Genomic DNA, 26,329 nt, shown 5'->3' on the forward strand with positions numbered 1-26,329 from the left:
AGGATTAATCTGCTTGAATAAATGAAGATGTACAGTATTCTGGAGCAAGGGGTGAGGGTGGGGGATGCATGCAATGATTTTTTTTTAAAAAAAACTACACTGGGCTCCTTACGACCTCTTTATTGAGCATTAATTTGCTTGAACAATGTCGGTTCTTTATTTATTGAGCATCTGTTCTGATTTGTTTGCAGAGAAGTGCAAGAATAGGCATCCTCATTTGTTTGTGCTCATTTACATGCCTTCCTGTCAGTCATTTGTCCCCATACTCACACTTTTTAGTGCACGTCACTGACAGTCTCCTAACCACATTTTGTCTGTCTCTCTCATGTATTATTATTATTGCATCAGAACTACAGAGCACTGTAATCCATTGTAACTCTGCAAACCTAAATTTCCAGTGTGCAACTGAATCCCTTCTGCAAAAATACAATCTAGAAGTGACTGATGGCAAAGTTTTTCCTTCCTACCCTCTCCCAATGTGTTCCTTCTCTCCTAACTAAATAGCACAATCTGGAAAGGTTGAAAAACTCCTTCTAAACCTCCCTTCTGTTCTATATAGGCTGGAGTTCTATATAGTAGGAGTCATTTTAGGAGTTCTACTCAAACCTTTTCTATTGCATTATATCTTGTGTCTATCACAAAAACTTCTATATTATGATAAATTTGGCATTTTTTATACATATTGGTCAATTTATTTCGTGTTAAATACCACCTGTACATCATTATAAGAGTTTTCTCTTAATGTATAACAAGCAGTAAATTCCATATGCTTTTTCCATAACTTCTCCCAAGAAGCCATTATCAATATTATGACCTAAATCTTTAGCCCACTGTATCATTCTTGCCTTAGCCAATTAATCTTTAGTATCCCATTCTCATAATATTTTATAACCTCATTTTGAAATCAGATTTTTTGTCATATAAAACCATCTAATGGTGATACTGAAACCAACCTGATACCAGGTCTTTCTTTAATTTCTTTTTCTTAAAAAAAAAAGTTTATACCCATTTTCAGTATAACTTAATATATCTCTCTAAGTCCTCAATTCACCTTCATAATTATTACTTTTTTAGCACAAGCGTCTATGGGAGAGGGAATCAATTTGTCCAAAGATTTTATATCCTTATTCCTTTTCTGTTGAATTCCATTGGCAAATGGAGGCCACAAGCGGATCTATGAACTTGCCTTTAAGATCTTGCCCTCCATGACTGCAGTGAGCAACTGTTCTGGCTTGCCCTCGGAAGCACATGAAAATGGTCAGCGGCCTTTCCTCCCCTCGAGGCCTGCTAACTATGATGAAGCGTGAGAGAAGATTCCTTTGAGATTTATGGAGTAAATGCCTCATAAAATAGATTATTTAAGCAGCATACAAAGCAAACAAACCAATTAAGCACACATAAAAGCCAAATACAAAACTTCCTCAACTGGCCAATGGCGATACAAGATACACAGTATGGGATTGTTGTTTTTTGTTTAGAATAATGGTGTGTCAGTATTATTTACAGCCTTGAGTAATTCAGAGGACAATGAGGATTGAAAGGTGTGCTCCTAAGTCCTAACAGCTTAGCCTTGACCATACACATGCCTACCTCAAATCAGCTATGTGGGCCTCACTGAACAAGAAAAATAGAGGACACGAAACCAAACCTTTTACTATATTGGGAATAACATGTTCAAAATGCAGAAACTGGCCGTGGACTCCATGTTTTGAGAAAAAGAAAAAGGCTAAGGTAATGCCATTTCCAAGACTCTCTCCAATAATTTTTATTGGTTTTACAAAACAAATCACACACTTATCACATTTAAATTTTAAAATCAAACAAGATTCTTCCGAATCTTAGGACTTCCCTCCTCCCCTCTGTGGGTCCTTTATATATCTAAAAAAACTGCATATTCTAGTTCATCTGCACTATAGTCCTCCAAAATAACCAAAGTCTTTGTAACATTGCAGAAGTTATTGAAAGCCTGCCAAGGAGCTCGTGATTACAGTACACTGTTCTTTTAAATACAGTCTGGGCAGGGACTAAGAGATGGGAGTTCCTAGTTCAAAATATCCACTCAGCCTTGGACTCACTCAGTAATCTTAGGAAAGTCATCATAATCCCTCTGTGCCTTAACTTCTCACGTGCAAATGGGGATAATAATGTTTGCCTACCTTACAGGGTTGCTGTAAGGAGCAGTGAAACGGCGAGTGCAAAGTACATCCTTACCTTAAAAGTGCAACGGAAATGCTAAGAAATAGTGTTATAATAAAGGAAGAAATAAACTGCGGGTATGCACTGCTTAAATGCAAAAACGACAATGGAAACCCGGTGTTCAATTAATCCGTTCCCCTTCTCTGGGGGGGCTGTGTTGCGGACCAGCATCCGGGATCCCCAGCGACCCGGCTTGGGGGAGGAGGGATGCCGCTTACGTCATTGGGATTCCTGGCGCGTCACGCCGGGGGCGTGACCGCAGGCCGTTTAAACTGCAGCGCGGCCGGGGAGCGGCCTCTTTTCGGCTAAGGCTAAAGAAGTGATTTAGAAGGGAGCCTCGGGCTTGATTCAAGCAGAGAGAAGGCGTGCGAGAGGAGGAGGTTGGGAAGCAGGATCTTGGTCCGCCCCTTCCTCTCCTTTCCCGGTTGAATTCAGGACCTTCCATGATGCACCCATTTGGACAGAACATGTGAGGAGTGTTTATAATATTCTCTTGGGGAAACCCAGCCAGATGGGCGGATGATGATGGTGGTGATGATTATAGATCATCTTCAAGGTAGAGACGGGGACATGATCAACCCCTGGGGGGCTCTTTTTGGTTGGGATCTGATGATTTGCGTCAACTGGTAGCGTAGTTTTTTACTGCGGAAGGGGAGGCGAGGCTTAGGGTTTTTTCTCTCTTTGAAGCTCTTACTTCCGTGGTGCACAAATGTATAGGGCTGCTAATAGTTATTCATTGGCACATTTTTAAAAGATCTTTTGGCGCGAGTGATAGCTGCGCCTTCCTGGCAGCCAGGAGGTGGGGTTAGGAGACCATTGGATCACACCCGTGATTCTTGGGACTGTCCTCTATACACGTGTGTTTTATTCTAGAGCCATGCATGCAAGATCAATCCGCCTTAAATACTTTGTGTACTCCCATCGCCTTGATTAAAAATATACCAGAGTAGCTGAAGTTGTTTCAGAGGCAACCTTCCGTTCGTGCAGTGCATCTTTCTTAATGCCACGGTCGCTTTACTCTGCTTTTGTTATTCTGAATTTTGGACTAAGGGTCCATAAATCAGAGGAGATTACCATGCCTTAATATCCTTCAGTTGCCTTCCTGTTCTTTTGTTTGGGCGACATAAAGTAGGTTTTCCCTTCACAGTCCAGGGGCAAAATGGAGATTATAATCTAAGGCAGATGGTGTTTAATTACAAACTCTGGGGTAATAAACATGAAGCAGGGATGTGTGATTGCATTCAAGGCCCACCTTAGTGGCAGTGTCTAAATTTTCCTTCCTTCCTTGGAAAAGGTGTAATTAGGCTCATTGGCTTTTTTTGATGGATGAAATATTCATTGTGGCGATCACACAAAGAATCATTGTTCAAGGAAAAGGTGGGTTTTTTTGTCCTGCCTGCTCATGTTCTTCCACAGGAAGATTTCAGTTGTAGAGAACAAAGAGTTTTTACTGTGGGGACAGCCAGCGGCCAAAGAAAGGCCTTCTCTCAGCCAAGATGCAACTTGCAAAAGTGCTGGGCCTTTTAAAGAGGGTTCGTTGTAGTTGTTATATTTTTACACCCTCTGAACAATAGTATCAACAGGCCACTCACCTCTTCCTCAACCTTTTGCGTGTTGAGGTCCCCAATCCACCCCCCAAAATAACTCACAACGGACACGTAATTTTTTGTTTAAGATTTTTGGCATGATTTTGGCCACAACTTTATTAAAATACAAACTGTGAGTGGTTGTTTAGGCATTGGTTAAGACTATCTGTCCCCCCGCCTGGGGACAGAACTGACTTCCGGGCACCACCGAAAGACAGTGCGGGGGAAAGCAAGTCGGGGAAGAATTGGAGCTGAGACACAGACCCTCAACTCTCACCCGCCTGCTCCCCGAAGGCTTGCCGGCCCTAGTCCCATTCCAGGGATTGGACGAAAAGATGGCAAGCCCCAGGATTCCTTTAACGGAATTCCCTTTCCGCAGCAACCATGGAGGGGCAGGCCCAGCCTATCCTAACCCCTCCTCCACCAGATTTATAACCAATGCCTAACCACAACCTTACAAGTTGTGACGATTTGCTACGCAGTAGGCAAAAACCACCCAGCCAGCCAATTTGCCAGGTGGAAAAATTCCTACCAGGCCCCTGCTCAAAGGCAGACGACCCCATGACAGGCATAGCAAGGTCAACGCAACAACCCCTTATTCTAGGGCGGGTGGGCGGGTGATCCGTTGCACGCAGCAAAAGAGAAAGTAGAAGGCTGCATGCAGAGTATTTAAACCTTTTACCCCTCCCACCAAAATTGCAACATAACTTTTCCCCCAGCAACTCGGCAATCCAATCAATGCCCCCTGGCCATCTTGGAGAACTTACCCAGCAACAAAGGGGGTGGCTCAGTAGACCCCACCGCAACACGTGCTCTCCCTGAAGGAGAACACGCTTTGCGTGTTGAGGTCCCCAATCCACCCCCCAAAATAACTCACAACGGACACGTAATTTTTTGTTTAAGATTTTTGGCATGATTTTGGCCACAACTTTATTAAAATACAAACTGTGAGTGGTTGTTTAGGCATTGGTTAAGACTATCTGTCCCCCCGCCTGGGGACAGAACTGACTTCCGGGCACCACCGAAAGACAGTGCGGGGGAAAGCAAGTCGGGGAAGAATTGGAGCTGAGACACAGACCCTCAACTCTCACCCGCCTGCTCCCCGAAGGCTTGCCGGCCCTAGTCCCATTCCAGGGATTGGACGAAAAGATGGCAAGCCCCAGGATTCCTTTAACGGAATTCCCTTTCCGCAGCAACCATGGAGGGGCAGGCCCAGCCTATCCTAACCCCTCCTCCACCAGATTTATAACCAATGCCTAACCGCCAATCGAGCCCTTTATGCTCGCCGCCAACCACTCACAATCCCAACCCATTCTTCAACCCTTCAATTACCGCATCCAACCAGACATCATTCCCCAGCTCGGAAAGATGTACCCCATCATTGCGGTAAAGGGCCAGAGCCTTGAAGGTAATATCTGGGTTGTAAATCACCAACCCACCCAATTCCGTTACCCTTTTGCTCACTGCGGAATTAATTCGCTTCCTGGCCCTTTCAGCAGCCTTGGGTTGAGAAATGCCCAGCCAATTGCTCCTTTGCAGCAATTGTGACCAAAATATTTTAACGGTGGTATTAAGGTCACCAACTCCCCCAAGTCTCTTTGAATTGTGGAGCGCCAAGTATAGCAATCAACCTTTGCTATATCATTCTCCCCCAACTGCACCACAATTCCCAAAGGGGGACCATGTGAAAGCACCCTCCGCTTAATTAGTGGGATGAATTCACTCCACCGCATTCCCCGTCTGGATATCCACGACACCTGTACGTGCTGTGGGAAGCCAAGATCCGGTCCCCTTCCAGACTGCCTCGCTCTGATGCCAGCCCAGTGAACGATGCTGTGCCCCACAATCCAGATACGGACTGGAGCGAGACCTACAGGATGGAGAACAAGCACACATCAATACAATAATTCAACATCTCTTCCGCACGTAACCCTTGAACGCATCAGACTTCCACCGGCCCAAGTCCTTAATCCTGTGGGCCAACAACCCCCAATGGGCTGCTGTTGTAGCAGCACCAATGCGAAAGGAATGGGGTGCAAAACCATAAGCCGGGACCCCACAAGCAGAAATAACCTTACGCATTACCTTGGAAAACTGATGCCGTGCCAAGGGACAACCATTTTCATGAATGAACAGTGGATCCCCCCCCCAGAGGGCCTCACTGCTAAGAATTTCCTCAAATCCTTAACCGGGCTGAATGAGGCGTGTTCAGCGGTAGGCAAGCCGCAGGCTGCAATAACTGGCGCACGACGTGAGCAATTAGATGCCTGTCGAACCGGAACCCATTTCTGTGCACTAAGATCGAGCCAGCCCCCAAGGGAACGAAAAGCCAAATATTTCCGGTATCCAATAACAGGGCAAGGGCCCACCTCACCTGTGACTGGAAGCCTGATGGTGGCAAACCTGCTCACTAGGTCTGACTTAGAGCTCCAGACACTTATGACAAGCTCCAACGCAGATAAGGAAAAGTCCTGAGGCAATAAGCCTCCAAACTCTCAGCCCCGTGCTGGCTCCAACACAATTTCCCCAACCCTCAGTACACCAAAATTACAATGGAATACTGAAAGAAGACTCGTCTTGATCTTGAACCAGCCGACAAGTCTTAACTTGTTGCGGATACTGCATAGGTCAAAGACTGACCGGCTTCCTGCCTGCTGTCCTGTGAAGGTTGGAGCCTATTCCAACCTTCCGAGACCCTGCGCACGACACACTTTTAGAAGGGTCTCTGAAAAATTAAAGCTTTACTCTAGCAGACATTGCAGCGGACTGAATTCTGATAGTTTTAACAGTGTATCCGATCTGCAGCAGGTGGGCGAATTACTGCAGGTCCTGCTCAGAAGATGGGGGCAGGTTCCTCTGAATGGCCGAGGACTGCCAACTAAATTTTAAGAAATCAGTCCAGGCCTTCTCATAAGACCTTAAAGCGGATGGGGAAACGTAAGCTACTACTCCTCATAATTATTAATTGTTGCCAAGTGCCACAGGAGCTCCGGAAAAATCCGGCTATAGCTGGGCGTCCAGAGCCCAGGATCTGAAGCTCTCCAACTGAAAAAACGGGATAGAGCGACAGCGAAAACATTAGACGATCCCGAAATAAAGAGAGCAGAAATGCAATATTAAACCTTAAGCAGTGCGAAGACTCTGCCAGAGCACGAGGACCGTTTTGCCAGGACTCTCACACTGCTTGGTTATCAGACCAAGACAGACCCGACGGTCCCTAAACTCCTCAGTCCAGATGTGCGCTGACACTACAATGGGGAAAACTCGAGAAAAGTTAGGTCACATGTGATTGCCTTGCCCTGCCAGGCTCAAGGCCACTGTACATGATGATGAAAGGACCCCGGGCCATGAGACCACCTGGCCAAGCGGGAATGGAAGGGGCAGCCTGGAGCAACCACCCTGCATGCAAAATTTAACTGACCTAGGAACGATAGGATCTGACAAAGCAACACTTGCTTCAGAGGAAGTATTACAAGAATAACGTCCTTCAAGGCAAACAGCTTTTCCACAGGCAAGCAGATGTTTGAGCAATGGTATCCAGCTAGCCCCCAAATACGTTAAAAGGGGCAGTAGGAGCCACTGTCCTCCACTGCCAACAGAACACCCAGCTCCTCAGGGAATAAAGGGGCGTCCAGTTAGCCTAAGCAGTGGCTGGTGTCACATGAACCAGCCAGTAAAATAATCCACATAACGATACCCCCAGTTAAACGAGTCTTGACTCACAATGTTCAATCCAGAAAGGCGCTAAAGGACTCAAGTGCTGCACAGCCTATTGAGCAACCCACCGGCATCGCCTTATCAATATAAGGACCATCCAATTAAAGCCTAACTAGTTAAAATCTTGAGGGTGAACCGGCAGCAGCCTAACAGCCGATTCAATATCGCATAATGCCAACAAGGCACCTCCTCCAATTTGTTGGTAAGCTCAACTGCCTGATCCAAAGATGCATATTTCACGGAACAATTCCGGAGGGATAGCATCATTCACTGAGGTGCCTTTGGGATGCGATAAATATGGATCAGATGGAATTATATGGGGCTTTCTTAGGGACGATCCCCAATGGGGATAAATGAAAATCGGGAATAGAAGGAGAATCAAGGGGATCCCACCATACGTCCCAATGCAAGCTGCTTCCTAACCTTCTTTCAGGCTACCACAGGTAGCTCTCTAACTGGCTTTTGAGTTGCTGTATTCCGAGCCACTGGCTGAAAAGCCAGAGGAATCCCAAACATTGGGAAAAATCCTTCCCACAAGCACAAAGCCACTGACCCATCTAGATAACCTTTTAGCCAGGCTTTCAAGGGAGATATTTTTATGGAAATATGGGCAAGAGGTATTGAGTTATTGCTTGCCGGCGCCCGCTTGGGCAAGATGCCCTGCCTCGTGTTGCCACCATGATGTGTAAATTTACAGGGCCAACGTTGGCCAGAAACCCTAAAGAAGTCCCAACAAAGCTGCCACCGGGCCAGCTTCCTGCATACCAACTTCAGGTTCTATTGCTCAGGGAATTTCCATTTGAAATGTGGAGCTGCGCAAGTGGTCCACATGTCCCCGTCCCTGGGATCCTAGTGAGCTGAGGGGATGATGGCAGCCCTGCATCTAACATTCCCATCATAGTGAATTACCACTTATAGAATAGTGGGGTTGGAAGGGACTCCAAGGATCATCTAGTCCACTCTCCCACAATATAATAATAATAATAATAATAATAATAATAATATAATAATAATCTATTTGTACCCCGCCCATTTGGCTGGGCTTCCCCAGCCACTCTGGGCAGCGTCCAAAAAAATATATATATTAAAATACAGTAATGCATCAAACATTAAAAGCTTCCCTAAACAGGGCTGCCTTAGATGTCTTCTAAAAGTCTGGTAGTAGACATCTGGTGGGAGGGTGTACCACATGGCGGGTGCCACTTCCGAGAAGGCTCTCCACCTGGTTCCCTGTAACTTGGCTTCTCACAGTGAGGGAACCACCAGAAAGGCCCTCGGCGCTGGACCTCAGTGTCCGGGTAGAGTGATGAGGGAGCATGCAGCTGTCCCAAACAGGGACCAATCCTGCAACCTAGGCATTACCGGCACCATACGCTGACCAGCTGAGCTATCCAGGATGATCCCTAAAGACCCGGAACAGCCTCACCCTGACCCCTGGAGAGGTCCAAGGTGATGTCTGAATCATCATCAGAGCCCAGGGATGATTTACCTGCAAGGAGGTGTAAGCATCATCCCTGCTCCGCTTTTTTCTGCCTCTGAAGACGCTTCCTTCTGGAAGAAGGCACCTGGGGCATCAGCAAGTCATCCTCTGCAGGAGAGGCAAGCTCTGGAGGCATCTGCAAAGGCCCTGTCATAGACTCCAAAAAGAAAAAACCTAAACAATGTGAGGAACAGGTGAAACCAATGCTTTGTGCACCATATGGGGACGCTATTCAGGCCAGAAACGCTGCCAGAGGCCATCAAATTATAGGGCCAAGCGGGCCAAGCCCTAGGATCACCTGCTAGGCCAGACATAAATGTTTCCAATGAGATAACAAACTTGAGGCAGCCCGCCGCCTGTCCAGGTACCCCTGCTTGCCCTTTAGAGGGAAGCACCTCCTCAAGAAACCCAAAGTTCTTTTTGGGAGCAATATCACAAATGGGCCAAACTACCCAGCAACAAAATAGTCCAAAAGGAGCAGCATGTTTTGCTTTGTTATAACAATGGCTAAGTGGGGGATATGAACCCTGTCTCCCAGGTCCTAGTCCTGCACTCTAGCCACTAAGCCACAATGGCTCGTCTCTAAAACGGCAGTCGCCACTATCAGGGCAAAACAAACTTGAAGAAAATAAACTTGTTCAGAAACAGCATAGTTAAAGAGCATACAAAGAGTGCTCATTGGAGGCACAGAGAGCCTCTGGCTCCACTCTGTCTGCCTAAGATATACATTAGCAACAAGTGAGCCTGCAAACAAACAGATAAATTCTTATAGAGAAAGAGAGTCACATGTCACAGTGACTTAACAATTACTGTACTGCTAACTGTAGCAGGCTAGGCTTGAATGATATGTGCAGGCCGAGCAGGCCGTGAAGGCCTCCCTGCTTCTGCTCTCTGCCTTTTATAGTCTCATTGCAATATTAAAGGAACTCAATATAGTGCTCCCGCCCAAGGCTAGATTAAAACTTGGCCAACAGCACTGCACGCACCCAAAATAAAGCCAACCTATGGGGATACTATAAATGAAAGTGATTCCAGGTAAGCTGGGAACAGCCCTGACTAGCCCCACAATCAAACAGGCGAAAATGGGGAAAACCTCTTTGCAAAAGAAAGCCCCTAATGGGGGCTCTCTCCCTATTGGGAAAGGCAAGCCCAGGAGGATTATGCACAGGCAGCGCTCACAGTTACAGGGAGAATCTTCCCAAAGGGCAGGGTAAGGGGTGGGGTGGGAAATCAAACAGAAAAAAGGGGGGGAATTAAATTAATTAAGGGACTAGAGAAGACTAAAAAGAAGGGGAAAATAAAGAAATGTAACCAGATAATGAGAAAATCGCTCCACTGTCCTCCAGACGGTCCAAGTGCTCCAGGTGATCCGTTGCACACAGCAAAAGAGAAAGTAGAAGGCTGCATGCAGAGTATTTAAACCTTTTACCCCTCCCACCAAAATTGCAACATAACTTTTCCCCCAGCAACTCGGCAATCCAATCAATGCCCCCTGGCCATCTTGGAGAACTTACCCAGCAACAAAGGGGGTGGCTCAGTAGACCCCACCGCAACACGTGCTCTCCCTGAAGGAGAACACGCTTTATTGAAACAAGTGGCCTAGCAGGAAGTGGTAGCTTTGATCTAATAAGCGATCTTTACCTGTTCATATTTATATTGATGCATCTGCATATTTTTATGCAAAAGAAAAGGAACTTCTATTGATGTTTTGAGAGTACATTCAAATTCAGGTGGCAATCTTACACATACATGGGAGTAAGACTGTATTTAGCAGTCAAAGCCTTGCCATATTGCACTGGCCAAGGCAGATAGTGGGGGAACATTTTTTTTCTTCTTTTGCTATGCCAGTTCCAGGCTGGCTTGGCCTAGCTTCTGTGATAGGAATTTTGAGGTCTTAGATATATGGTAATGTTCATAAGTGTACCAAGCAAGCACGTACATAGATCAGCACAGGAAGACTGACCTGAAACCATTTTGATTCCCAAACTGACCAAAAGTTTTCCCTGCAAGGAGGGAGGGGGGTCAGGGAGCCTTCCCATTGTCCCAAGAATTGAGTAATCAGTATTTTAATGGGTGACAGACTATCAGGAAAGGCAAGCAGGAAAGGAAATCAGATAACCTGGCAAACAGGAAAAACAACATTCAAATTTCTGTTTTAGACTGCCTTTTCTGTGATGTAGGTTTGATGTATCTGGGGGATGGTCTTAGGTTACACCCCTTCTGTGATGTATGTATGATGTTTCTGGGGGTGGTCTTGATCTACAGGGTGGCAATCTCAAAAGTCTTTATAAGGCTGGGTTCCTCTTCCTTTCCTGGAGATCAAGCTTACTAGCTGCTTTGCTTCTCAATATTCTCTGGTTGGCCTCTGTTATTTTCTCCTACCAATAGGGAACCTACGTAAGGACTCTATATGGGCTCTTCGATACCCCATAAGGGAAAAGGGCAATTTTTGTTTACAACACTTCCTTGTGGAGGAACTGTGGGGCTTAATTAAGATGCATCATCAGTAAGGGGTGCCTCCTGCCCCCCAGAACTTTATTGGGCTAGTGAAGCTGGGACTAACAGAGGGGACCCCACCATCCTACCCCAAGCTATCAATATGGTACAGGCTTATGGTACAGGCTGACAAACCTAACTTTTACGGTCCTTCAGCCACAGAACTTAACCTCCCATGCAGATCCTTGCACAAGGGTTGTGTTATCATTTTACTTCCATTACTGTATAATAATTTTTATTCTACTTTTCCATTTAAAAAACATTGAATATGACTTATAGGGCTTGGAGTATTACATTCATAAAATTGGAGTATTACTATCATAAAATGCAAAGGTAGAAACCATATTAAAACAGCAGAATAGATAGTGGTATTTGCTGCCAGGTCAGTAGAATAACAATGCAAGCAATTAAACATTTAAAATATTTATTACTGCAACCTTTTCAGGAGGACCCGGTTGGGTTTGGGTTGGGTATTTTATTGGCATTTTTTTGGGGGGTAAAATGGCTGACATACAGTGGTATCTCGGGTTACGAACTGAATTCGTTCTGGAGGTCCGTTCTTAACCCGAAACTGTTCTTAACCTGAGGCGTGCTTTCACTAATGGGGCCTCCCACTGCCAGCGTGCAATTTCTGTTCCCACCCTGGGGCAAAATTCGCAACCCAGAGCAACTACTTCCGGATTAGCGTAACCCGACGTGTTTGTAAACCGAAGCATTTGTAACCCGAGGTACCACTGTATCGGCCAAGAATTGTTAAAGCATTGACATTGTTAGAACCCCATTAAAGGTTATTATCAACTACCTTATTAACTTCGTCAACAACAAAATTTCTTTTTTTAATGTTATTTTATTGTGGGGCAAGGAAATTAACTTATATAATACTTTTTTAAAGTTCTTAATCTTTAACAATCTTTGGTAAGGTTTATGTAAGTGCAAATGATTCACTAAACAGCTCTTTTTCTTTTTCTCATGGAATGCCATTCTAATCCTGAAGAGCTGTGATTTCTATTGAAAATGGAAGAGCTTCAACTAACTGATGAATAAAAAACCAAGCGCAGTAGCTACAGAATTTTAAAGAATACTTTAAAATAAATTTAAAAAGGAAGTGTTTGTTAAAAAAGTAATTTCATGGTTCCTACAGTGACCTACAGGGGGCACCAGTGATGTTTGCCATTGCTGACTGCTTTCCCTCTTGTTTGGAAATGCCTGTAGTTATGGCAGTTTACCAGCAGGATAATAATAATAATAATTTATTGCCCCGTGCATCTGACTGGGTTAGCCCAGCCACTTTAGGCATACAGACACACACACACACCTCTCAAACATTAAAAACATCCCGATACAGGGCTACCTTGAGATGTCTTTTAAAAGTTGTATAGTTATTTATCTCCTATACATCTGATGGGAGGGCATTCCACCGGTAGGGTGCTACTACTGAGAAGGCCCTTTGCTAGGTTCCCTGTAACCTCACTTCTCACAGTGAGGTAACTGCCCTAAGGTCCTTGGAGCTGGACCCCTAATTGTCTGGTCTGAATGATAGGTGTGGAGACACTCCTTCAGGTAGGCTGTACTTTTTAAAGCTAATGTGCTAAATTTGCCCCCTGACTACTGAGTGGGACATGTTGTTGTTGTTGTTGTTCCCTGTCCATCTGACTCGATTTCCAGCACATATAAAAACATAATGATATGACAAAGGGAGTAGACTTCCCTTCTGATCTTGCTAACTAATGACACCAAAAAAAATAATTTAAAGGTAGGCTGCCAAGTACAAAGATATTCTTCTCTTCATAATAGTCAAATAGTAGACTTTCAGTTGGCAATACCTGGTGGCTGATCAGTATGACCAGCATGCTAACTTTAAATTACCCCCTTCTAATGCCTCTGAAATCTCTTCAACAGACCTGAACTCCAAGGCTTTTGAGGATCAGAAGCATAATCTGCCCCCAGTGGCCTGTCTGCAGTGAGAAAAAGAAGTAGAACCAACAAAAGGTGAGTTTGTCCAGGGTGGTTGTCTACCAGCTCCATTTGGTATGCTGGCTGAGACCCTTCCTGCCTGCACACTGTCTCATTGGAGTGGTACATGCACTGGTTATCTCCTGCTTGGACTACTGCAATGTGCTCTACATGGGGCTACCTTTGAAGGTGACTTTGAAACTATAACTAATCCAAAGAATGGGAAAGATTTATAATATATTTAAGAGACCACTGTAAACAAATGAAAACATTAGCAGGACTTTAATAACACTTGTAACGTAAAAAATACTTTGTACAATAGAGAGAGACTTAAAATATGGATGATGAAATAATATGCAGTTGAAAATGTTGACAGTAGGACCCATGGAAGGGATGGAGGGAAGTCATGAGATTCAGAGGAATCTCTAAATTTGAGTATGTATTTGATATTGTTATAATTTTACATTTGTAAAATCAAATAAAAAATATTTATGAAACTACAATTAATCCAGAATATGGCTGCCAGACTGGTGATTGGCAGCAGCCACTGGGACCATAAAACACCAGTCCTGAAAGACCTATATTGGCTTCCAATACATTTCCAAGCAGAATTCAAAGTGTTGGCGGTGACCTTTAAAGTGTATACCTGAAGGAGCGTCTCCACACCCATCGTTCAGCCCTGACACTGATGTCCAGCTCCGAGGGCCTTCTGACTGTTCCCTCACTGTGACAAGTGAGGTTACAGGGAACGAGGCAGAGAGCCTTCTTGGTAGTGGTGCCCGCCCTGTGGAACGCCTCCCATCAGATGTCAAGGAGATAAAGAACTGTACAACTTTTAGAAGACATTTGAAGGCAGCCCTGTATAAGGAAGTTTATACAGGGTTTAATGTTTTATGCTTTTATGTTTGTTGGAAGCCGCCCGGAGTGGCTGGGGCAACCCAGTCAGATGGATGGGGTACAAATAATGAAATTATTATTATTATTATTATTATTATTATTATTATTATTATTATTACAGGGGTAAAGAGACTACGCAAGGTCAAAACCAATTGGAAGCAAGCAGTCCAAATCTGTTAGTCCTCATTCCTCTGTAGGCAGATTCAAATTTTTGTAAAACTCAAAGCCAATCACTAATCAGAAGGACTATTCCAAAGCCTTGTGGGAAGGAGTTCTGATGGCCCTCTGACCTTGCCCGACACCTGCATTTTAGGAATACAGCAGCTAACAGTTCCCAGTTGGTGATGAATCAACATTCCCAGTCCAAGAAGTCCTTCAGCTGTGAGAATTGCGGGAAGAGCTTCCGGTGGCCTTCCGACCTTGCTAGACATGAACTCGCTTGCCGTAGGAGATTAAGAACAGACAAGAGCATCCAATCCCAGAAGTCCTACGTCTGTGAGACATGTGGGGAGAACATCCAGTCATCTACTAACCTTGCTCATCATAAATGCTCTCGCAGTGGAGGAAAGATAAAGACTGACCAGAACGCTCCCTCCAAGGCATCCTACATCTGTGGCCTATGTGGGAAGAACTTCCGTTGGCCTTCAGACCTTGCTAGACATAAACCCCCTTGTCTTAGGAGAATGTTAAGGACAAGCAAGAAGTCCTATGCCTGTGAGAAGTGTGGGAAAAACTTCCAGTCATCTACTGACCTTGCCCGTCATAAATGCTCTTGCTGTGGGGAAAAGGTTAAGACTGACCAGAACAGCCCCTCCAAGGCATCCTACATCTGTAGTCTATGTGGGAGGAACTTCCGTTGGCCTTCAGACCTTGCTAGACATGAACTCACTTGCCGCAGGAGAACACTAAGGACAGGCAAGAGCACTCAGTCCCAGAAGTCCTACACTTGTGAGACGTCTGGGGAAAACGTCCAGTCAGTTACTAAACTTGCTCATCATAAACACTCTTGCTGTGGAGAAAAGGTTAAGACTGACCAGAACAGCCCCTCCAAGGCATCCTGCATTTGTGGTCTATGTGGAAAGAAATTCCGGTGGCCTTCAGACCTTGCTAGACATGAGCTCATTTGCCATAGGAGAATGTTACGGGCAAGCAAGAGCACCCAGTCCCAGAAGTCCTACGCTTGTGACAAGTGTGGGGAAAACTTCCAGTCAATTACTAAACTTGCTCATCATAAACACTCTTGCTGTGGAGAAAAGGTTAAGACTGACCAGAACAGCCCCTCCAAGGCATCCTGCATTTGTGGTCTATGTGGAAGGAAATTCCGGTGGCCTTCCGACCTTGCTAGACATGAGCTCATTTGCCATAGGAGAATGTTACGGGCAAGCAAGAGCACCCAGTCCCAGAAGTCCTACGCTTGTGACAAGTGTGGGGAAAACGTCCAGTCAATTACTAAACTTGCTCATCATAAACACTCTCGCTGTGGAGAAAAGGTAAAGACTGACCAGAACAGCCCCTCCAATGCATCCTACACCTGTCGTCTATGTGGGAAGAATTTCCGGTGGCCTTCCGACCTTACTCGACATGTGAACACTCACTCTGGAAAGGCGTTAACAGAGCAGAACACAGCCTCCAAGGAGCTTGACATTTGTGATCACACTGGGGAAGGCTATGACAGTCTTGCCCAACATAAACTCAGTCACCCTAGGGGGGAACAACAGATTGAAGCACCCGGGCACAACAGCCAGACAACAGAACAGAGCATCAGTATCCATAAGCCATTTCTTTGTGACCAGTGTGGGCAAGGCTTTCCGTGGCTTTCTGACCTCATTCAACATTTGATTGTTCATCCTGGAGAGCAACTTTATGGCTGTGACATTTCCAACTTGCAACCGATAAAGAACAATGAATCATATCAGGAAAACAATAAGGAGGAAGGCCAGAGTAATTGTGAGGAAGATGTCCCTGTGGAGAACATCTCTGGAGAGTATCTGCAACGCCTTTCCCCCCTGGGTTCTGGGGAACCTTGCAAACCTTTTGCCTGTCAGAAAGCCTGTGAGTGTGGCAAGTGCCATTTTAGAGCACACAGTGACCCTGAAGTGCTTCCACCAAACATTGTGTGGGAAATTGGGGTTGAGGGCTTGCCTCATCCCCTGTTCCAAATGCAGCCTTCTGAGAGTGGGTACTGTGGGACTGATGATGACAACGTCAACCCACAGCCCACCGAGCTGTCTCCCTTCTGTGTTGACATCAAACCCAGCACTGAGTTGACCCCCATTTTGAGTTCCCGTGAGGCAGTCTCTGTGGAGTGCACTGTCCCAAGCACCTCAAGGGGACTACAGAGGAAGGCTTTGACTGAAAGCATCACCAGTTCTACTGGGCAACCACAAGCTGTGGCCAGTCAACACCCTAAGGTGCCCCGATTCCTGAGCACTCCAAGCCTGTTGATGGAGGGAGCTTCCTCACTAGTGGAAGGGGACAAGCCTTATGTTTGTCCCAAGTGCCCAAAGCAGTTCAGCTTGACTTCATACCTGTCAAAGCACCTGCTCACCCACCGGGCGGGGAAGCCATATAAATGTTCCACCTGCGGTAAGTTCTTTGCCCAGCGTTCGTATCTGACCAGGCACCAGGAGGTGCACACAGCGAGCTTGGAGCATGAATGCCTCGTTTGCGGAAGCTTCTTCACACGGTCTTCGTATCTCAAGAAACACATGCGCAGGCACAGAAGGTCACAGCCCAAATCTTAGGTGGCAGGCGATCGTTAAAGGGCAGCAAATTGACAGTTAATTAGTACAGCTTTACAGCTGTGGCAGGCCCCCTTTTGGATGCACCAGAACATTTCAGGCCTCATCTTCTCCTCCTCGTCCTTCTAAGTATGTGCATTGTCTTTTTTGTGTGTGCAGTGTGCTAACGCTCTCCCTTCGCTGTTGGTGCATTGTGATTGGCTGAGTGGGTCGAAAACACACATGTCCTGAGCTTGATTGGGTCAGCTGAGGGTCAATAGATATATCCTTGTTTTCATGGCCCTGAAGCTCCCCTGAGGGACATTAGAGAAACCTCAGACTCATGCCCAGTATGTTGGGGTCCTTTACTCTGCCTCCGTCAAACTAGGGATGAGATGGAACACAGGCAAGCAAGCAGCCACTTTGAGGACTGCTTAAGTTAATTGACTTCAGATTAATTGCATGCCACGAAAAACCAAGGATGCCTTTGTGAGGATTCTGAAGGCAGGAGAAAAGCTTATTTATTTTAGGTGTGAGATAATTTGACAGTGTAAAGCAGGGCTCAGCAACCTTTTTCAGCCGTGGGCCGGTCCCTCAGACCATGTGGTGGGCCAGACTATATTTTGAAGAAAAAAATGAATGAATTCCTATGCCCCACAAATAACCCAGAGATGCATTTTAAATAAAAGCACACATTCTACTCAGGTAAAAACATACTGAGGTAAAAACACTCAATCCGTGGGCTGGATTGAGAAGGCGATTGGGCCGCATCCAGCCCATGGGCCTTAGGTTGCTTACCCCGGTGTAAAGACTTATTACGGACTGTCAGAAGGAAAGACCAAGTTGATTAGCGCCCTCTCCATTCCATTTTGGTATGGGGAATGTTCATCAATACAAAAGAAGTGTCATTATTTTAAAAAGTATCATCTCTGGTACTCTAGTTTCAGCAAGTTGTCTCCTTCTCTTCATAACCTGGTCCTCAAAACTACAGGGTCAAGAAGGTGATGTCATCACTGGCATCATCGACAAGTCATAATTGTCACCTTAAAATATATGCTTCAGCCTTCTGGTTTGCTGAAACAGAGCAGCCCTTCCCCTCCCAGGCAATACATAAACAGAACATACAGGGCCTCGACCATCTGCAAGCCCAGGTAAACCCAGCTTCTGGCTAGGGTTGGAGAGAAAGGGCTCAACTTTCTGGTTTCTATGTTCTATGGTTGCAGGAATATTTTTTACTTTTTTAAAATGAAAGCTGAAAATTCAGGGGAAAGACCTGAAAAATCCTCGTGGGGATTGGGCTCCAGTGCAATGGCTCTGAGGCAAGAGATGATCCAAAGTTTAAAGGGACACTTTGGGATCAAGAGCTTTCTGGGTTTACCTTGCAGAAAGTGACAAACATACAAATGGATCTTGGAGACCCTAAGACTTATGCTGCTTAATCATCCTTTGTTATAGGGCAGTCTCCTTCTTTGTCATAGGTATGAAGTACAGTAATACAAAGCGTTTTGGAGGGAAACCAAATGGTGTTGCAGCTGAACTGAAACTGCAAGCTATTTGTAATGTGTCTGTTAACCATGAAATGACAGGTTGAGAAAATGCTGTTCTTATGATGCTTTAAAATATGTTCATTATTGATGCTTTAAAATATGTTTATTATTGAGGTGTTTGCCATCTTGCCTCCTGAAGGGCAGTTTACAAATAACGCATTACAACGGATACACTTTGGCAGCAATCCTGTGCACACTTTCCTGGCCGTAAGCCCTTTGGACAAAGTAGGCATTCTACATAAACACATACAGGATTGCATTGTTCATATCTAGCAAGAGTCTAGAGTGAGATTTCATTACAGTATTTCAAAATGCCTCCCCCACCCCCATGACCTCCAGAGAGGTAGCTGTGTTGGTCTATTGCAACAAAAACAAAGAGCCTTTGGTACTTTAAAATCATTATGTTATACACTTCTAGGTATAAACAGAAGTGCCAATCTGAACTTTTGACACTGTTTATTACTGCAGGTCATGGCATTAGTACAGTTGGTATCATTCAATATGAAATATACCCCTAAATAATCTTTCCTGAGCTTGATCTAGTTCTTAGTGCAAACATGTCCTGGAAGCCACTCATGAGGAGACTTCCTGAGCTCCTAAGACTTTTATGTAAAGGTCAGCACAAGTAATGCACTAGTTATCAGCAAAATTTAAGCAATGCTTCCTGTAAAATAATGGATTCCATAGATTATAACCATTTTAATCATGGCTCACTAGAATAACACTCTTTCAACTACCAATTTAGCAGAGTCCATGAAATAGGAATTGGGCAGGAACTTAATAGCAAATGGGTGATAGGAACAAAGAAATATATGTATTCTAAGAAATTACTCATCTCAAAGACCCCTTCCCCTTTCTATTAGGATGCATTGGCTAAAATTAGTACAGAACATTAGATTTTTCAGTGGTTTGTTGATCAAGGAGCTCCACTTTACGCAGTGTCTTCAAGAAACTAGCACATACTTTGCATCAAGATAGGTATGCCCTTCCCCTTCCCTTTCTAACTTTACTTTTAACTTGCTTCCTCTAAATTTTGGGGAATAGGTATTATTTTACACTTTAGATCAAGGTGTGTTTGTGTTGTGAGATTTGCTGCCTGCTTATTTTGTAACTTTGCTGTCCAAAGCAGCACCCATTTATTCTGTCGTTTTCATTTTGTGTAATAAACCAATTCTCCTTCCTCTGGCGTGAGAACTTCTTGTGGTTATAAGGTTAAGGTTAAACACCTTAACAACAAACACATGTTGTAAATAGCAAAAGATCCCCAAAGTCTCTTGGCTTAATATTAAGTGTGCCCTTAAGACAACATGGGTTCTGGACACAGATGCAGGTATTAAATGCACCTCTTGTAGCACATGGACTTCAGTCCATTGAATATGTGCATTATGCTGAGCTAAACTTAGATGCAAACAGTTTTTTTTGGAGGGCTGGGGGAATTGCAAGCAGTGAGGTCAAAGTGAAATGGAATGCAGAAAAGTACAGATGGTGATTTATATAATTGTTGTTTAGTCGTTTAGTCATGTCCGACTCTTCGTGACCCCATGGACCAGAGCACACCAGGCACTCCTGTCTTCTACTGCCTCCCGCAGTTTGGTCAAACTCATACTGGTAGCTTCGAGAACACTGTCCAACCCTCTCGTCCTCTGTCGTCCCCTTCTCTTTGTGCCCTCAATCTTTCACAACATCAGGGTCTTTTCCAGGGAGTCTTCTCTTCTCATGAGGTGGCCAAAGTATTGGAGCCTCAGCTTCACGACCTGTCCTTCCAGTGAGCACTCAGGGCTGATTTCCTTAAGAATGGGTAGGTTTGATCTTCTTGTAGTCCATGGGACTCTCAAGAGTCTCCTCCAGCACCATAATTCAAAAGCATCCATTCTTCGGCGATCAGCCTTCTTCATAGTCCAGCTCTCACTTCCATACATCACTACTGGGAAAACCATGGCTTTAACTATACGGACCTTTGTTGGCAAGGTGATGTCTCTGCTTTTTAAGATGCTCTCTAGGTTTGTCATTGCTTTTCTCCCAAGAAGCAGGCGTCTTTTAATTTTGTGACTGCTGTCACCATCTGCAGTGGTCATGGAGCCCAAGAAAGTAAAATCTCTCACTGCCTCCATTTCCTCCCCTTCTATTTGCCAGGAGGTGAGTTATTCAAGTTATTCAAGCCCCTTCGCCATGGCAAGGCAGTGATCCATGAAGGGGACTTATATAATTAACTGTGGTCAATAAAACAAAGCAGTTGTGAATGTTTTGTGAATGACCACAGTTAATTGTGCAGTTATTACTGGACTTTTCCTCATTTCCTTTCCTTTTATTTTGCTTACAGTTCCAACCCACTATCATGTGCATATATTCCTGGTGCATCTGATGAAGTACAGTGGTACCTCGGGTTAAGAACTTAATTAGTTCTGGAGGTCCGTTCTTAACCTGAAACTGTTCTTAACCTGAAGCACCACTTTAGCTAATGGGGCCTCCTGCTGCTGCCACGCCGCCGGAGCACGATTTCTGTTCTCATCCTGAAGCAAAGTTCTTAACCCGAGGTACTATTTCTGGGTTAGCACAGTCTGTAACCTGAAGCGTATGTAACCTGAAGCGTATGTAACCCAAGGTACCACTGTAGACTTCAGTCATGAGACCAGAAGAAGCCCCTTGCTGGATCAGGCCAAAGGCCCAGTTAGTCCAGGACTTCATTCTCATAGTGACCAGCCCGATTCCCATGGGAAGCCTGCAAGCAGGACCTGAGCATGACCCCCCCCCAATTTGAACTAGTGGTCAAAGGCCTAATGCCTCATGGAAGCTTATTCCATAATGGTTGGCATCTGTCTATCTTGGAAGACAATGGAGGAGTTCACTTTTGGGGATTATGTCAAACCATTGGAGAGTTATAGCACCTGCTGTGGTTGTAGAGATCAATGCTGGAAAGACATGTTCAGTCCCTCCAAGTGTCCCTATTTTCCAGGGACGTCCTTGATTTAGAGAATCCCTGTCCCTGAACAGTTATGGACCACAGGTATAAAGTTTACGGCATGTAATGCCTTAAGAGAGAATATTATGAAAATGATATACAGGTGGTACATGACCCCAGTCAAGCTTGCAAAAATCTATCATTTGCCCGATAATAAATGTTGGAAATGTAAGGAAAACGAAGGTACATTCTTTCACCTTTGGTGGACGTGCCCTAGGATTAAGGCTTTCTGGGAAATGATATATAATGAATTGAAAAAGGTATTTAAATATACCTTCTTGAAGAAACCAGAGGCCTTTCTCTTGGGCATGGTCGGCCAATTGGTGCCAAAGAAGGACAAAACGTTTTTTATGTATGCTACAACAGCAGCAAGAATACTTATTGCAAAGTATTGGAAGACGCAAGATTTACTCACTCTGGAAGAATGGCAGATGAAGATGATCGACTGTATGGGATTGGCAGAAATGACTGGCAGAATCCGTGACCAGGGAGAAGAGTCGGTGGAAGAAGACTGGAAGAAATTTAAGGACTATTTACAGAAATATTGTAAAATTAAAGAATGTTGAATGATGTTGGATTGAAATTAAGGGGTTTTCAGCTGTAATGTTTTGAGATAAGGATTTGCTGAGTAAATAATTTGAATTGGAATACAAGAAGGGGAGGTATGAGGAGGTCAGGGAAATATGTCATTGAAAATTAAGTATTGAGAACTGTACGTGTTTTTTTTCTTTTTTCTTTTTGTTTGTATAAAATTGGAAACTTAATAAATATCTTTATATATATAAAAAAAAGAGAATCCCTGTCCCTGTTTCTGATTTGATCCTGGAATGTCCTTCAAGTAGAGACTGCGTGGCCATCTGTCAGGGAAGCTGTAGTTGTAAGATGTCTAATTGAGTGTGGGACTGGAGTAGATGACCTCCAAGATACCTTTTGATTTTAAAATTCTGTGAACTCAGGTTTGGGAACACAGTTTGTTCAGGGAACTGGTCATCTCTAGTATCTGGCTGCATCATGAGATGCGTTTTACCACATGCTCACAAGAAATGTGAGGGAGCCGGACTGTGATAACCTGCACTAGGTAGCCAGGTGCAACAGATTACCAGATACCATAAAATATTTCCACAATAAGTAACCATTTGGGGAACAGGTGTATTTATTTACCTATAAAGCTGTGCAGGTGTAACAAAGTGTATCCCCTAGTTGTGAGACCATCTGGTAATCTATTGAATCAGTTTGGGATTACTAAACAGTCAATTCTGAGAATTCTGGGTCACTTCCATTTATTACCCGTGGCTCCCATTCCCTTCATATAATACAAGGACCTCCAGTCCGATATTGAGAAGGTATAGTTCTTCTACCAGCAACATAGAGCCAGAAATAAGTGCAGACCTCTAAACACCCCACTGTCTTCAACCCCCTTCCTTTGCAGTTGTTGGAAACATGTCAGAGCTGGAAAAAACTTTCCGCAAATTTGCCGTGTACGGGGAAACGAGCAGCAGCGGCAATGAAATAACGGGCAAGAACTTCTCCAAGATGTTGAAGGAATGTGATGTGATGGATGGGAAGTTTGTGACCAGCACTGACGTGGACATTGTCTTCAACAAAGTCAAGTGAGCCATGGGGTGGGAGAGGCAGTGTCTGGTGAGGAATGCTGCAACCACATGGCAAGGCCACTATATTAAGTGGTCACTGCAAGGCTCTGGCCCAGAAATTGCACTTTCTCAGGTACCAAGCCTTTAAACTCTGCAAATAAAAAGTCAGTGTATTAAATCTTAGGACAGGAGTCCCCAAACTTTTTAAACAGTGGGTGAGTTCACTGTCCCTCAGACACTGTTGGGGGCCGGACTATAATTTGAAAAAATTCCTGAAAAATATGAACAAATTCCTATGCACACTGCACATATTGTATTTGCAGTGCACAAAACCAATGAGACCAATCCTTCCCTTTTATGTTGCCTGAAAAGCAGGAGTGTACCCAGGGGTTGGCCCCAGTAAAAGACGCAGACCAATGGGAGTGCAAAAATTGCACCCCTCTATTCTGGCTCATCTCTGGCAAGGATGCAAGGGACCGATACAGCTCCTTGCCAAGGGCACAAGGGAGCCTAAGTATGCCTCTCCTGATAAGCCAGCTCTACCAGGTAGCATAGCAGCTGAACTCATTGCTCCTCTCTCACACCAGCCTTCTGCCTTGTCCCATACTTAACTGACTTGTACATGGTGACAGCACCACCCAACCCACCTGGGTAAAGTCCAAAAGTTCTCATGCGCTCTGGAGGAAAATCCTTTCCCCTTCGATTCCTCTTGTCAGAATTCCCCCTTGCCAGGAGACTTAAGCACATGGTGAGGCTTCTGCAGCTCCTCACACTGAGGTAAATCTGGCACGCTGAGGTGTTTCTGTTGAAAAGAACATGCGTACACGAGCGTTCTTTTCAAGGAAACTCCTTGCCGTGCCGGGTTTACCTCAGTGCGCGGGGTCTGCTCAGTCAGTCCCCATGTGCTGAGAACCGGATTTATAGCCTGGCAGGCCGGATCCGGTCCTTGGGCTGTAGTCTGGGGATCCCTGCCTTAGGAGGTTAAACTCCCCCCCAACAACCCCAGCCCACTGAAGATTGAGCACACTCAGAGGCCACAAAATGCTCTTTCTCTTTGAAAAGACATCTGAAGGCAGCCCTGCTTAGGGAAGGTTTTAATGTTTGATGCATTACTGTATTTTAATATTTTGTTGGAAGTTGCCCAGAGTGGCTGGGGAAGCCCACCAGATGGGTAGGGTATAAATAAATTATTATTATTATTATTATTATTATTATTATTATTATTATTATTATTTATTAAAAGGGTGGAATTCCTTTCTAGAGGAAATAATGGAATGGAATAACCTAGAAAAAGGTGGGCTAGCTTGCTGGAACCCTGAACAGGAGCACTCTTAATCCAATCCAAATCTTTATTACAGACAGACCAGCATATAGGAACACTCTATGTGGCAACATTTTGTTGTAGGGCCCACTTGTTCCTCCATAGTCTGATATAGTGGCAAAGAATGTGCAGTATGGTTTGGGTAGTTCTAGGTTAAAATCTCACCTCAGGCATAATCAAGTCACTCTGCTTTCAGCCTCATCCCTACTACTGCAATATGGGGATGAGAATAATGGGCGGTTGAGAGGATTACTGAAGTAATCTCCTGTGCAAAACACTTTGCACACTTGAAATGTACTATATAAAATTATTAGTCCATTTCACACAGAACCCAGTTATGGCAATATTTTCACCCTCCATTCTGATTTGTGGTACGAAGAAACTGTTTTGAGCAGAGCTGAGGCAGCCTTCTCAGCCGCAAAGCATCTAAGGGTCTTTGACTCTCTTTTTTTTTTTAAAAAAGATATTTATTAAGTTTCCAATTTTATACAAAGAGTCTTTGACTCTTTAACTCGCCTCGCAGGGTTGTTGTGAAGATGAAATAAGATAAGGAACTGCTCCAAGAGTCTTAGAGAAAGGGTGGGGCACAAATGTAGTTGAACAAATCAAATAGCCGCAGAGGCTAGGAGCTAAGAGCATTCTCCCTCTGCAACCTTAAGGACCAAAGGGGCCCGCAACATGAACTACATCGAGTTCCAGCAAGCCGTTAAGGAACTGAGCAGAAAGCGCTTCCAGGCAAAGTCCCCAGAGGAGGCTTTATTGGCCACATACCAGCTGATGGAGGGCAAAGAACCAGCCAGCACGGGAACAGTGAGTGTGGCTCCTATGAAATGGGAGGCAACCACTTTTTTAAAAAATTAATGAATAATGCATTTAAATTAATTAAATCATTCAGGGAATGCACACACACACACACACACACTCTTCATTTCTGTGGGAGGGCAGGGGAAATGTACAGAATGTAGTACTGAGAAACCCAGCTTTATTTTTATTTTTTAAAGAAAAAAATAGTTTACAATCCTTATGGCTGGGAATCTATGGCCCAAAACTGTAGGAACAATAACTCCTACAATCTCAGAAGGAATTAAGATGGGGAACAAGGCTTCAGCGCCCCACAAAAATCAAAATAATTTATGTAAAATCGCAAGTCTGTAGCAGAAACCATGCAAAATGAGAGAATATTCAAATTCCACCTGATTTGCCTAATTCATAAAGGCTGCAGAATTCACCTCTTGGTGCAGAATTTGGATAGGAAGGAAGCTGCAGCATTGGCCTACAGACCAGCACGGGAACTTCTTTAAAAGTGCCACTAAAGAGGGGTTTATCCTGAAATGATTTGGGCCTCGCAAATTTTGATGCAGATTTTGAATAGCTTGTACCTGTGTTTATTTTTGCGCATCGCATGCCATCCCGCTTTCAGTGCCCTACACAAATGCGAAAGGCTTGGAGTTTAGACATTATCTTTGAGGGACGAGGCAACGAACACATCCACGCATTCCCCCACCTCATTATTTTGCATTTTTAAGCATCAGCTCAGCGCTAACCCCTCCTTCCAAGCACCACCAACGCACCACTGACTTTCCACTTGCTTGTCTTGCAGAAATCAACCGCGGCTAGTGTTGTGGAGAGGCTGACAGACACCAGCAAATACACAGGCTCCCACAAGGAACGGTTCGATGCAACTGGCAAGGGCAAAGGGCTGGCTGGACGTACGGACCCGGTTGAAAGCCACACCGGCTATGTCTCTGCCTACAAGGGGGCTGGAACCTACGACAAGTACCACTAGATGTGGGGCACAGCCTCCTGAAAACCCTGCCTGTTCCCACTGCCTTGGGAGGGGAAGGCAATAAACATCTGCTCTGATA

At 44.7% G+C, this 26,329-nt stretch overlaps 1 protein-coding gene across 4 annotated transcripts; it reads left to right on the forward strand.

Moving 5' to 3' along the window:
* The first annotated feature begins 2,455 nt into the window (after positions 1-2,455).
* On the forward strand, positions 2,456-26,329 carry LOC128399777 (tubulin polymerization-promoting protein family member 2-like). 4 transcript variants are annotated; one of them, XM_053361507.1, is made up of 6 exons: positions 2,465-2,665; positions 13,375-13,464; positions 14,447-18,196; positions 22,981-23,161; positions 25,124-25,274; positions 26,065-26,329. In XM_053361507.1, exons 4-6 carry the CDS (start codon positions 22,992-22,994, stop codon positions 26,248-26,250), a joined length of 507 nt encoding a protein of 168 aa, XP_053217482.1. In that variant the 5' UTR covers positions 2,465-2,665; positions 13,375-13,464; positions 14,447-18,196; positions 22,981-22,991; the 3' UTR covers positions 26,251-26,329. The 4 variants fall into 4 exon arrangements, with proteins under 4 accessions (XP_053217481.1, XP_053217483.1, XP_053217482.1 ...); XM_053361508.1 differs by lacking the exon at positions 14,447-18,196 and having other exon boundaries at positions 2,463-2,665; XM_053361506.1 differs by lacking the exons at positions 22,981-23,161; positions 25,124-25,274; positions 26,065-26,329 and having other exon boundaries at positions 2,456-2,665; positions 14,447-18,674.

This window comes from Podarcis raffonei, chromosome 13 (assembly GCF_027172205.1).
Source record: "Podarcis raffonei isolate rPodRaf1 chromosome 13, rPodRaf1.pri, whole genome shotgun sequence".
Classification (NCBI taxonomy): domain Eukaryota; kingdom Metazoa; phylum Chordata; class Lepidosauria; order Squamata; family Lacertidae; genus Podarcis; species Podarcis raffonei.